At 52.9% G+C, this 13,499-nt stretch overlaps 4 protein-coding genes across 4 annotated transcripts; 3 read left to right on the top strand and 1 right to left on the bottom strand.

The window, feature by feature from the left end:
- Positions 1-741: 741 nt before the first annotated feature.
- Positions 742-2,720, top strand: BJX68DRAFT_253092 (Zn(II)2Cys6 transcription factor; the record flags this gene model as incomplete). The annotated part of the gene is made up of 4 exons (XM_071042663.1): positions 742-802; positions 862-1,388; positions 1,457-1,648; positions 1,749-2,720. 4 exons carry the CDS (start codon positions 742-744, stop codon positions 2,718-2,720), a joined length of 1,752 nt encoding a protein of 583 aa, XP_070903157.1.
- A 1,847-nt stretch (positions 2,721-4,567) lies between these two features.
- Positions 4,568-6,921, top strand: BJX68DRAFT_263184 (fungal specific transcription factor domain-containing protein; the record flags this gene model as incomplete). The annotated part of the gene is made up of 8 exons (XM_071044627.1): positions 4,568-4,617; positions 4,668-4,685; positions 4,741-4,856; positions 4,947-5,609; positions 5,659-5,728; positions 5,776-6,210; positions 6,269-6,457; positions 6,534-6,921. 8 exons carry the CDS (start codon positions 4,568-4,570, stop codon positions 6,919-6,921), a joined length of 1,929 nt encoding a protein of 642 aa, XP_070903156.1.
- A 3,473-nt stretch (positions 6,922-10,394) lies between these two features.
- BJX68DRAFT_278800 (putative endo-1,4-beta-xylanase) lies at positions 10,395-11,907 on the top strand (the record flags this gene model as incomplete). Its single annotated transcript, XM_071048607.1, has 5 exons — positions 10,395-10,450; positions 10,512-10,668; positions 10,740-10,872; positions 10,954-11,067; positions 11,156-11,907. 5 exons carry the CDS (start codon positions 10,395-10,397, stop codon positions 11,905-11,907), a joined length of 1,212 nt encoding a protein of 403 aa, XP_070903155.1.
- A 165-nt stretch (positions 11,908-12,072) lies between these two features.
- On the bottom strand, positions 12,073-13,081 carry BJX68DRAFT_263182 (uncharacterized protein; the record flags this gene model as incomplete). Its single annotated transcript, XM_071044626.1, has 2 exons — positions 12,073-12,510; positions 12,695-13,081. The coding sequence occupies 2 exons, from the start codon at positions 13,079-13,081 to the stop codon at positions 12,073-12,075; spliced, it is 825 nt and encodes a 274-aa protein (XP_070903154.1).
- Between the last annotated feature and the right edge of the window lie 418 nt (positions 13,082-13,499).

Here is a 13,499-nt window from a genome sequence, read left to right as displayed (position 1 = left end):
TCCAGGGAAGGAAATGCTAGAGGTGGCTTGGTCTTTAGAAGACGAATTAGATGCTCACAGCCTATAACTTAATCCACGATGCTGCTTGGGGCACCTGTACTGCCTTATTTCATGAAGACTTGAGGTCTCCTCGGCGGCAGCTCAAGCGGGAAGAAAACTGACAACAGCCAATCCCACTATACCCTCCATCTCAGCGCGCCGCTTGAGCCACTGGTATTATTTCCCTCTTTCATGCCAGAAATGTGATTCTTGCCTTGAAGTATCAGAGTTTCCTCGTCTATATATTATCAAGCTCCCGATAAACGGGCCTTGGACCAAAAACCATATGGTGAAGAGCCGGCACCCGACGCATATCTGTTTCTGGGGCAACGGCATTTGCTAACCCTAACTTTTTCCGGCGCCACTGCTTATGGCTTCCCAACGAGGTTATGTCCGAGTGGGGTGGCTGTCAAGACTTGGGATATATAAGACGAATCTATCTATCTCATGAGATTTAATACTTTCCTAGCTGGTTAGTTCGGCGGTCCGTATAGTGAATATTGACTCTTGGCTGCTGGTCTCTCGGCGTGGGCCGGGGCCGAGCCCGGCCGGCACAGGGACCATGCCCATCATGGTTAGACTTGACTCATCCGCCGCAATTTTTCTGTTTACCTCATCTGGCGCTTGCGCAAGCTTCAGCTGGCCCGCTCAGGGGTGCTGAGATGCCGCCTCGATCACAACCAGGAGACTGAAAGAGCCCGCATGGAGATCTCGGCGGAAAGGCCGAGACTCAGGACGAACACTGGTTGTTTGACCTGCAGAAGTAAGAACCCCCGGAGATGTCCAGCCGCAAGAAGGGCTTCGCGCTAAAAAGTGGCATAGAAAGACGAGTAAAATGCGATGAAACCAAACCGTATTGCACCAGGTGCACATCGACGGGTCGCAAGTGCGATGGATATCCTTCGTCCTCTCCACCTCGCCATGCTAGGCTGGTCCGATGGTCTCCACCGTTGATTGTCGCCCCACCGCCGGGAAACGGTGATGCACGAGAAACCCGAGCATTTCAATTCTTCTACGAGCGCACTGTCCCGTCTTTATCGGGGTACTGCGGTTCCGAGTTCTGGAACAGACTCGTACTGCAAGTTAGCCAGCATGAGAAATCCGTCTGGCATGCGTTGATCGCGTTGGGTTCGCTACACGAGAACTTTGAGAATGACCAACGGATTCCTGGGTTGTGGTTCTCGCGGAGGGGATACGATGATTTCGCCGTGCGGGAGTACCTCCTAGCAATTAGGGCTCTTATAGGGCCCGGGAGGAGTCTGCAGCACGGGCCGAGCGGGTCGTCGCCGGCCAAGCCTCTGACAGTGGACGTTTACTTGATATCGTGCATTCTGTTTGCTTGTTTCGAGGTGCGTTGAGTACACACTTTCTGACTCTTGGACGTAAATGAAGAGAGAAGAAAGCTGACTATACGCAGGTCCTGTCAGGCCACTACGACTCCGCCATCAGCCACATCCGTGCCGGGATTAAGATCATGAGCGAGACAAACTATGACCGGGCGTCGGGCACGTTTTGCCATCCGTATCTGCGACCATCTACAGTCACTGGCCTGGAGATTGGGACGCTCCGGAAGATGCTTATCCAACTCCAAGATCAAGTTTTTACACTGGTACCAACTTCCTTGCTGCTGTATTTACTATGATCGTCTTCTTTCTATCCCATGTACACGAGGACCGGCAGTGATACTGACTTTGCACTCAAACTGCCAGACACGCGAGGGTATAGACGACGAACTAGTTCATTCTACCAGATATGAACGCACCCTCCAAAACGACATGACAATCCCAGACGAGTTCCACTCTGTAGCCGAAGCCCGAGACGTCTTTGAATACTACAGGAGCAAAGCAGCTTACCAACTTCGCGGTGACCCGCGTACCCCGGGCACGGCGGACATCCAGGAATACACTTCCATAATCCAACAGTTCGAACCCGTCGTGGGACGCATGCTTAGCGCTTTAGACCGACTCGAGCAGCGAACCAGTGCAACACCTAATGCACGCGAGCAGATCGGAGTGAAGATTCTCAAGATCCACACATACATGCACCGCATTCGACTGGAGTACGCCAAGCTCGGCGTTTCGGACCAGACGTCGTGGGATAGATACAACCACCTCTTTGATCTGATGGTCTCACTAGCGGCATCCGTCGTTGATCAGACCAACGGGGTGCAGTGTCTTTCCCTATCCCCATCGCAACTCGACGCGCTGTCTAGGGATGGGTATCTCAAGCCATCCTTCACCATGGACTTGGGGATCAACGGCCCTATTTTCAATGTTGCGACCATGTGTCGAGACCCGATCATCCGCCGCAAGGCCATCCGCGTGCTGAAGGCCGCTTCGCGCCAGGAAGGGTGCTATAATAGTCACATCTGTGCCGTTGTCGCGGAGTATGCGATTGCAGCTGAAGAAGAGCCAGCGACCGATCTTCTCGCACCATGTGACAATTATGAAACCAGACCTTCACCACGACTGTTACCAGGGACACAGGTTCCCACAAACCAGGGGATGGGATTGATAACTCACAGCTATCAAGTTCCCGAGGAAGCCCGGCTTACATATGTTTACCCTAGAGTGGACGCCGCGCGGAGGAAGGTGTATATACGGCTTTGCAAAGGAGGGGTTGATGTTGATGTTGATATTGGATTGCCTGCTACGAGTACTGTGACTGATGTGATAATATAGATACATAGCTTGGGACGATAGCGCAGGACATCTAGGCCCCCGTGGGCTCGTCTGAATTCAAAACACTTGTTGTCAGCCTTATTGCCTCCATGCCGGGCTTACCTGGGGAGTCGTGGTATATCTCGATTCCCCGCCATGTGCAGTCTCTACCTCGCGGCTACTTGTAGGACATGGCTAGAAACAGGAACAAAAGTACTACGGAGGATGTAGTTAGAAAGTCAAGGAGAAAGTGCAGGAGCAAGAAGATCTTTGACGATTTTAGTAAACGCGCAAATCAACCCTGGGGAGTTGCTCATCACCACATATCCCAATGCCCTCCCGAACTGCTGTGATACTTGGGCACTGCAGGGTTACGTCGTTTATGCTAGCTGGAGGATACGATGCGCACATTATCTGAGCCAGAGAGCGAGCAGAGTTAAGATGAGACTGGTATACTGTACATGCCAGATTCGATAAATGATTACACGCCACAAGGAAGGAGAGCCTTGACGAGAAGAGGGACAAGGACCAAGGCACGGCCCTGCCAGCGAGTTGGCTAATACCAGGGTTGCGGCTGGGTGTGGGATTCCTTGTCAAAGAAGGGAGAAACGGAATCACGCCCTTTGCCAAGGAACGAAGGAAGAGCTAGGTTTCCATTAGGAAGATCATATCAAATATGATTCAGCTCTCGTTACCCAAGGTCACTCGGATCCCTGCCTTCAGGGCTGTTCTTACCCTGGCCATTGCGTCAGATAGTTAGACCGCAATGTCTGATGTGCATTGCTAACCGCCAGAGGGATTGCGGGGAGAGCAATCGAGGGATGGATCAGCATCCGGGCATGCACACTCGATGATCTGTGACTGTGATGGACGATTAGAAAGACAAATATGTGCCAAATGGGTTGTTTTCAGTGTAAAGCCACTGAGGCCAGCGATGGAGAGCTCCGCAATGAATGGGTATGGACAGGAAGAATCGGCAAAATGCCCCTGACTCTCCATGACCGACCGAAACCAAGAAGAGAACCTGTTATCAACGAGGCTCTCTACCGGGACGGTCGTTGCAATGTCTCGAACAGGGGCATTGGGTATTCGCAGTATATCTACTCAACGGTGAGAAAGCCAGGGCCCACGGCAGGTTTACCTAGGAGCCGAAAACCACTGGATTCGGCGTTAGAGTTTAAGGTGGTGCGATATATGGTTGGGAGACCACGGGCTGTGGTCCAGCCTCCGGGCGTCGAAGCCATGCGGCGGTGTTGCAGGGGCTATTGCCTCCACGGGCGCACTGTTCCACGCCCCAAAACTCAAATCCATGCGGTGGATTTCGACTTCAACTGAGAGCTCGTGGAAGATACCTGCTCATTTGAGTATCCATAACGGAGGAAACATCCCCCATCGGGCAATTATCTATGCGATCCTTGCCCAGAAGGCTGGAACCACGACGTCAGAACAGCATGCGGCAGCGACGACGCCTCCATGAATTGGGGATGACGATCCAGTCCGGGGTGAGATTTGTACACTTGGGGCGGGGATAAGGATCCACTTTCATCTTCCGAGGAACTTGAATGTGGGGGCCAACGTGGCCAGATGCTTGGATTCGCAAGTGCGAACCCTTCCGGGACCTGATCACGTGCCCCCGCCTCGCCCTTGCCCCCCCAGTTTTATCATCAACTGCGCATTTCAGGGTCTTGCAGGAAAGGAGTCTGGCCAACGCGTACACATCGGAAGATGGAACAATCACAGTGCCCTCTGAACGAAGCGAATGGAGAGGATGGACATGCGATAGATCCCCCACAACCCCGCAGGTTGGTTGCCGGCTCCCCGCAGCGCACTCTTAGCCGGGTGCGACCCCGGCCTTGCTTCCGTGCAAGATGTTGACAAGAGCCTTTGCAGAAAAGTCCGTGCTGCCAGGGCCTGTACGGTAGGTATCCTCCGAGACGACAGCAGTTGACCTACAGCTAACCGCGATAGGCTTGTCATCAACGCAAGGTACGTACGATCGCTGGGCATCTGAACAAGGTAATTGTCTTACATACCTACAAAGATCCGGTGTGACATTACAACTCGCGGCCTGCCTTGTACAAACTGCACCGACTACTCGACCGAGTGCAAGACCCACGTGCCTAGGGCCCGGGTCTGGGTCAACCGAAGGCGAAGACGGTGAGTCTGGCCAGTGCTGGCGTGTCTCAAACTGGAGCTAATTCGGCCCTCTGCCCAGTCTGTCCCTTGATGCCGCTAAACCCGAAGTAGAGTTAGCAAACAAGGAGGACTCCTCCTGTAGCCCATCCGAGAGGGTAACTGGCGCAGCCTCCACCACAATCTCCGCCACAGAGGAATCTCGTTCCCCGAGAGAGCGCAGTGCGCCTCGCAACCTGTGGAGCTCCATGCTCCCGCCTGAGATTCAAGATTCACTTCCGCAGTCTGAATATCTTGGTGAATCGCTTGGTCTGTTTATGCTCCAGTCTGATCGTCGGGACATGGACATATATCATCCGCTCTCTTGGGGGTCCATATCAGCGCCATCCGGGCTAGATCCACTCCAGTTTGCAATGTTGAATCAACAGGGAGCTTTTACGCTTCCATACCAGGAGTTATGTGACGAATTGATCGAGGATTTCTTCGAGCGGGTGGCTCCAGTAGTCCCCGTCGTGAGCAGAACAGTATTCATGGCTCAGTATAAAGGCACCGATGAAACGAATCCCCCATCCCTGCTTCTGCTTCAATCGATGCTCCTTGCTGCATCCAAGATATCGAGATCTAGCCGCCTGCCGCAGGCCACTGGTTCGAATGCGGCTGCGTCGGCGCTTTTCTACAAACGCGCAAAATCTTTATACGATGCTGGTTTTGAAACCGATCGTATTGTCATTTTACAATCCGTCATTCTCATGGGCTGGTACTGTGAGGATCCACGAGGTAGGCCCGAGTCCACCACCGTACCTGCCGGTGTATGCTCATGTCCAAGGTGTCGGTACAACCTTTTACTGGAGTAGAATCGCAATCGCTCTTGCTCAAAGCATCGGAATACACAGAAGGTATGGTCCTCTATTTCTCGATCAAGCAACGACTGACCGGCCTGTAGTGTCACCAGCTCTGTTCTCTCTCTTCCTGAGAAACGGCTTTACAAACGAATCTGGTGGACCCTCTTCACGAGAGACCGCCTGCTATCTGTGTGTCTGGGACGACCAATGGCAATCAATCTTGCCGACTGTGACGTGGAGCTTTTACAAGACCAAGACTTTGATGAGGTCGAAGATGGAGGCTCCCCCGGGGCATACCCTGCTAACCCCATCCACACATCATATTTCACCCAATACGTGAAACTCTGCAAAATCATGGGCGAGATATTCGCCACCTACTACTCTGCCACGTCAAAGGTTGCCAACAAGGATGCGACCGAGACTCACCTGCAGTACGACCAGCGCCTGACCGAATGGCTCCAGCAACGCCCGCCGGAGATGGTCTGGGGCAAACGACCCCATGAATTCTGGGCAGCAATTCTCCATCTCCACTACTGGTTAGTCCCTTCCACTTCAGTGCACCACGGCAAGTCCATTTAGACTCACTATGCGTAGTACTGCAATCTGCCTTCTTCATCGAGCGCGCATGCCAGCGGGCGCGGCAAAGTCGTCGTCATCTTCCGATAGCTCCTCCACAAATATACACCTCTCTCGTGAGGCAGCATACGACGCGGCGAGCTGCATCACTGATATTGTAGAGACGCTCATGTCATCTACCGAGCTGAACTTTGCTCCACCTTTTGTGTTCGTATTGCCATCCCATCACCTACGCTGCACTCTCTTCCTTCCAACAACCAACTCACCCAAGACCACATCACAGTGTATACACCCTCTACTCCGCCCTCCTCGTGCATGTCCACCGGATCCATGAAACCAGAAGCTCCAACCTCTTCCTCGCAGCGCCCCGTGCCGGTGTCTGCCTCTGTGCTCTCCTTGAGCTGTCGACTACATGGACAGTCGCGACCCTCATGTACACCATGTTCTGCCACCTGCTTACGTCTGGCTTAAAGAGGCGGGAGACCAACACCAGCGGCGATCAGAATGACCCGTCGCCGGGCCAGCTTGGCTCTACAGCGATTATACCACATATGCACCCGGTTGACGATGTTTCGTTTTCGAATGTTGATCCGAGTTTGGTGGCGACCGGGAACTTTGATCTGCAGATGATGGGCCTTTTGCCGTCGGAGGGTGGGGGTTTTACCTTGTAGCACCGATTGGTTAGGTAGGATGGACATATGTAAGGCTAGGAAATATCCCCTGTTCTACATCAAGTGTACACCGCATACGGATCTAGATGACCCCTGAACGGGAAATATGCAGATATATACGCCCCTTGTCTCCCCACCCCGCCGTCCCAGCACAATAATATGGGACTCACTCCCTTCATAAGAAAAATATACACGGAGGGATAGCCCGTTGAATCCCCAGAAGCCGCTTATACTTCTTGGCCACCCCCCTCCCCCCCTTCCCCCCCAACAGGAATCAACGCGCCAAGTTAGGTTCGGACGCGAACGAGTGAGTTCGTGAAATGTGATCCTGCCTAAGCTAACACTCTCCTCAACATGATCCTGCCTATTCTTGCATTGGGTCAAATCCAAGGGGGCCTAGTAGACCGGTTTAAAACCCAATCGCTGGACAGGTATCCTATACAACGATCCATATGGAGGAGTGGCTCTACTCCTCTGGCGAGATGGGGTTAACGTCAACTGCTCCCTGTGGGCGTTGGCTGGTGTGCAATATCATGTAGTAGCAAGACCTATCTATTTTCTTTCTGTTCCTTCTTGTTTCTCACAATATGAGGATGGAGTTGTAGGTGCTTCTCAGCGAGGTAACCGGAGAGGGAGAGAGAAAGAGCTATATACACACATAATTAAGGAGTGATTTGCGCCCAGAAAGGAAAAGAACATTTGCATCTACGTAGACCTGGGAGATCGATACATTCGGTCAGCTTGGGCGTGCTGGACTCGGTTGTAAGGATGGCGCTCTTGATCGCCGGGAGCAGTGCCTACACCTCGTCTCACTGCTCCAGAGCCGTCTGCGTTTGTGCCCTCCCCCAAGCTCAAAGGGCAGCTTCTCTCCCCTTGGACATCCACTCTTGGCACTCCAGCCTCAAGCTTCGTCAAACAGCCCTGGCGCTCATGGCCTCCCTTGCGGGGGGTGGGAGGGTCCGGGTACCATGCAAGGGAGGGAATCCCTGCCATGATGTGCAGGCAAGTCGCTGCACTAGAACCAGCGGCCCAAACGCAATCGTATGTTCCGCTGACATTGCCCGTCTACGCTGATCACGATTGCTCCCGCTCTTGCCTTGCTTACGGTCATCGCTTATCCCGGGAATGGCGGGGCGCGGGACGAATGGGACTGGCGTAGTTGACAAAGCGAGGTGTTCAAGCACACCTAGACTCGAACTGGGGGACGCCCGGTGTGTCAAGTTGCTATCTGAGAGCGAGACACTGGTGGGTATAGATACCTGATACGTGATTGTCGGCAGTGATTCCCGTGTTTTCCACTCACAAGTCTTTGTCCCATCGAACCTCGAGAAGATTTACAAGGGCAGGACATAGTATGAAGGGTGTGTTGTAAGATCTTGTCTGAGCGGCCAGCTGGAGCAGTAAAGGGCATCCCTTTAGTTCGCCTTTGTCTTTCTTTCGCCTCATATCCGTGTGCTGGTGGGTTTAGTAGCTCCACTTTGTTGAGGCCAGCAATACACTTTGTCTTCTATTGTCCCTGATTGTTGGTGTAATGCCATTGGTAAAAACAAGAATTGGCACATCCTAGCCTATATCGACATCTGCTACCAGGGGCTTTCTCGGAACTGGATGCAGAATTTTGGATGGAATTCCGTGGGGCCTCAATTGCACTCTACCGTCCAACACAACACGCACCGGGAAACACCGGTATTCTTCCGCCAGCCAGGATTTGTGCAGCTTGATCCAGTCTGTAATACTAGCATGGGCCAAGGGTCAGGCCAGCTCATTTGGTCAGAGCTTTAGTGGTTCTTGTTTCTTCCTGTGTTTGCTGTCTATACAGTAGACACGCTCGCTGTTGGACCATTTATTAACCCCATTCTGGAATCCAGTTATGGTCATTGAAATACAGCAAGATCCAAGATCGAGCTGAGGGTCAGCGTCTGAAAGCTTGGCCTTTCTTAATGTTCGCGCCGGACCCCTAATAGTGACTGTCTGTGTCGTCGCTAATCAAGTACCGGGTGGCCAGCCAGCCTCGTGCGGTAATGTCCTCCTTGTATAGTAAATTGCAAGGCCTGACTGAAATCAGATCGGACGAAATATATCATCAGATCATAATGGCTACACGTCTTCATAGACGAGCGGGTAACAATGCAATGGCGAAGTGGGTAGAATAATGAAGTTTGGCTAACCAGTCTGGATGTGTCAGCCGGGCCGTTGATCTATAGGGAGGATCTTAAGAAAGTTGAGAGGTCTGTCATTCTGAATAACTGGGGAAACGAGACTATTTAAGCACAGGAATCGACTAAACTAAATAAGGAAACAGGGGCTATCCAATATTACTGCTCCAATCGCTGTATCTCGTGAGTCGTGAGGGGAATGTTCAACGGAATGGTGAGAAGAATGCTTGAGCAAGTCCGGGAGCCAGGGGCTCCGGCCGACAGGATGAAAGGATCACACCCAGGAGGAGCCCCTTAGGAGTTTACTCTACCCTCGCAGGAATACCCTAAGCGAGTTTATCCTGTACTAACCACCATTTTGCCAGACGGGCGAGATCATTAGGATATACACGAAGAATCCCAACAAAAAAAGTCAGATGGCCAAAATCGAGGCAACGGCAAAGGCAGCCTAGCCACGGAATGCCCTTTTGGCCGCGGACGGAGAGGCAATTTGATCCCCCGCATCTCCCGATCTCCGCCAATGCCGTGGTGCGGGGTAAATATATGGCATGGGACAGACCTATGATCAAATAGGCTCTTCTCTTAAATATCTTCTGTCAATAGCTGAATCTAGACCTCCGCAGCACATTTAGGCTAAAGCCAGCCTGGCAAAGGCCTGGATATTTCGAGCTGCAGAGGTACCAGCAACCAATCGTCTATTATTGCCCACAGGAACGGCCATGAGGGACCGCTTCGATTACTGCAAAAAGGGGTGCCGACCAAGACTTGATGATTTCGAAACTCAGCAAGCAAATTGCCTTGGCCCACTCAGAATGAGCTAGGGAGGTGAGTCAATCAAAGTACATGGCAGCTGCCCAGGTGCTACATTCAGGTTTCCTTCCTCGTGATATTTCTCATGCCTTGATGGAGACGATAGTTCGGTGGTGAAAGCCCAGAACAATCAGGCCTGCGTAATTGCATTTCTTTTCTTCTCCCAATCACCAGCATTCCCGAGATTGCCCGCTGCCAGCTATCGTCTCCCCGTGTCTCGCTGCGTTAGCCTCAGTAGCCCTACTATCGAGCGGCACCGGATCCTCTTCTTGACAAATCATGTCCAGGCTTGGCGATCTGCGGTAGTCTAAATTACCCGTGAAGAACTGCGGAGCATATATCCAGGCCGGATATTCGGGAATCGCCTCCTAAGCTGCCAGATCCATGCAGCTCCCGTGGTAGCATCTTCCTCAGTGGTGGGTCGCCTATAAGAAGTGCGCTCTTCTGCCATTTGCGATCCTCATCCATCTCCCCAAGCTAGAGTGACAGAACTCTTCCAAACAAGCAATGGTCCAATTCGGCGCCCATACTGTCGCCCTTGCGGCAGCTCTGATTCCGAACATGTTTGTTTTTGCTTTCCCTGCCTAGCCAGTTTAGCAACTAAATCTAGGACCGCTGCTACAGTGTCTCGGCCCTTGGTCTCCACGAAGCTGCCCTTGCCGCCGGCCTCGAATACTTTGGCTCGGCGACAGACAATGGAGAGCTGTCGGATATCCCATACCTGACCCAGCTCAGTAACACGGAGGACTTTGGTCAGATTACGCCCGGGAATTCGCAAAAGGTACGTTCTCTTCATGCGGTCTCCACCTCACAGTTTAATCGCCTGACATCTTGATTGACTGCATTGTACAGTGGGATAGCACCGAGCCCTCCCAGGGGACATTCAGCTTTACTCGCGGGGATGTGATCGCCGATCTGGCCGAGGATAACGGTCAGCTGCTGCGTTGCCATACACTTGTCTGGCATCAGCAGCTTCCTAGCTGGGGTACGTCGGGACTTGCCACCTGGGCAGGATGGACGATTCACAATGAAAGGGCTGCTGGAAATTGCTAACTGCGCGCAACAGTGACCAGTGGCAGCTGGACAAATGCGACTCTGACCGCGGCCTTGCGGAACCACATCACCAATGTCGTCACCCATTATCGGGGCAGATGTGTCCACTGGGATGTTGTTAATGAGGGTCTGTCTGTCTTTTGCCCCTTGCATTTGTTTTCTCCAGGGCTCTCCCTCCTCTACCATGGTGAAATTCATTTCTGACCCTCCTTCAGCGCTCAATGAAGACGGCACCTACCGCACAAACATCTTCTACACAACCATTGGTGAAGCCTACCTCCCCATCGCCTTCGCCGCCGCCGCCGCTGCAGACCCATCCGCAAAGCTCTACTACAACGACTACAACCTCGAATACGGCAGCAACAAAGCAGCCGGCGCCCGACGCATCGTCCAGCTAATCCAGAACGCAGGCGTCAAAATCGACGGCGTCGGCCTCCAAGCGCACTTTGGGGTTGGAACGCTCCCGAGCCGGAGCTCGCTTGTTAGTGTTCTGAACTCGTTTATTGCCCTCGGTGTCGAGGTCGCCTACACAGAGGCCGACGTGCGTATTCAGCTCCCGACAACAGCGAGCACTCTCGCGCAGCAGGCGACGGATTTCCGGAACCTGGTCGGATCATGCGTGGATACGGTCCCCGGCTGCGTCGGGTTCACCATCTGGGACTGGACGGACAAGTATAGTTGGGTTCCGAGTGTCTTTGACGGGTACGGGGCTGCGCTACCCTGGGATGAGAATTTCGTCAAGAAGCCCGCGTATGATGGGTTGTTGGCTGGGTTGGGCGTTACTGTTACCACTACTACTACGAGTACTACTACGGCGACGAGCACGACGTCCAGTGCCACGACTACGAGTACGGGGACTGCGCAGCGGTGGGAGCAGTGTGGTGGGAATAACTGGAATGGACCGACGGTGTGTGCGAGTCCGTGGACTTGTACTTTTGTTAATGCTTGGTACTCGCAGTGTTTGTGAGTGGAGCTATCAGTGGATGGTATTGAGGGGTCAGATGTTGGAATGAAGATAGGGAGTCTACCACCATAAATATATGTCAATGTATATCGTGTCAGCAGAGGACGCGTCAATTGTACATAATAGCCCCCAGGCTGTCCTCTGATCACAATCGAGTACACGAGTAGCTCACTTCTGGTCCAGCACAAGACCCCGTCGCCGACTGCTCCTCTTCAGCCGGACACGGATATCCTCGGCTGCTCGCTCCATCTGGCGAACGGTATCAACCCTCTTCTCATCGTCGCTAAAGTCGACCTCATCCAATCCGTGGAACAGAACCGCCAGGATAGAAGATTTCCACAAGTGAAGTCGCTGCAGTCTATTGGCGAGAATGGTCAGGAGCAAAAAGCACACGCTAAGCAGCACCAGAGCCGTCGGGAGTAAGATCCAGATCCAGTTCACGGAGACATAAGTCTCCGCATGGAAGACGGTACTGTAGACCGATTGATTACTGGATAGAAGTGCCGCCCGGTTTAGGGAGGCTGCAATGTTGCTCATAGATTTCTCAAGCCCATCGCGTAATACCTTTGCAGCTGTCGAGTCGTGATATTCGGTCTGGTTCACCCACTGGGATTTGTTCTGCATTTTCCATCCCCAATATTCACTCCCGTCCGTGAACAGGGTTAAGCGCCAATAATCGTCAATGCCACAAAAGGCAAGCTCGGACGTGTTCACCCAAATCCCAGAACCGGCCAGTTGGGTAAGGCGAGCGGGGGGGGACCCCAGTCCCGGCCTTCCAGCATGGCTGTACCCATTCTGCGATGCGCTCCCGTTCCTCAAGACCTAGCTCGGCGGCTGAAATACCGTGCAGCACTTCGCCGGTCGACCCGTTGACGTAAAAGCCCTCGCCGTAGTCAGGCGCGGACTTTATGACAGAGGGGATTCCATTCGTGACCGACACTTGATTTGTTCTGCTGCACAGTGCAAAGGCACATTGGTCCACTTTGCCAATCCTCAGAATAGGTTCCATGTTCTCGAACGGCGATATTCCCGTCAGGTTAGATGATTTCGAGGCCGCTGTGAGGAGCGAGATGATGGCGTTTAGCGTGAGCCCGTACGAAAACCCTGGCGCCGGTTTATCGTCGTAGACCATGAGAGCAGCTATAATTCCAGTAAAGCACATGAGGCTGAAGATCATCGCGATCACCTCATAGAACCATGTGTCGACGATCCTGGAAAAGGTAAGTTCATTGAAGCGCTCGTATTCTCTGCACACGACGGTACCCACCTGGGTCTAGGAATTATCCCGTGGGGCAGAGCGATGGGTTGGACAACAGTTGGGTGGAGCGGACATGATCAACGTTGACTCGAAAAATAGACAGTTTGCAGGCAAGTTCCTCCACGGTTTGCCATCCGTAAGGAGAATAGCCTGCTCTTGATTGATTTCAGCAGAGGCCAGGAGGGATTAATCAGTTCAGCCTTGAGGTCGTACAAGCCTTGTCTGTCTGGCCATAGCCCTCTTTGTAGTATGATTGACGCTGATTTGTAGCACGCTCATCGTGCATTACTCCTCTTGGATCTGGCAAGCATGGCCGAAACCTAGATGCCTATGCTGG

The sequence above is a fragment of the Aspergillus pseudodeflectus genome, assembly GCF_044049435.1.
Source record: "Aspergillus pseudodeflectus strain CBS 756.74 chromosome Unknown BJX68scaffold_6, whole genome shotgun sequence".
Taxonomy (NCBI): Eukaryota; Fungi; Ascomycota; class Eurotiomycetes; order Eurotiales; family Aspergillaceae; genus Aspergillus; species Aspergillus pseudodeflectus.
This window is presented reverse-complemented; position numbering and strand designations above follow the sequence as displayed.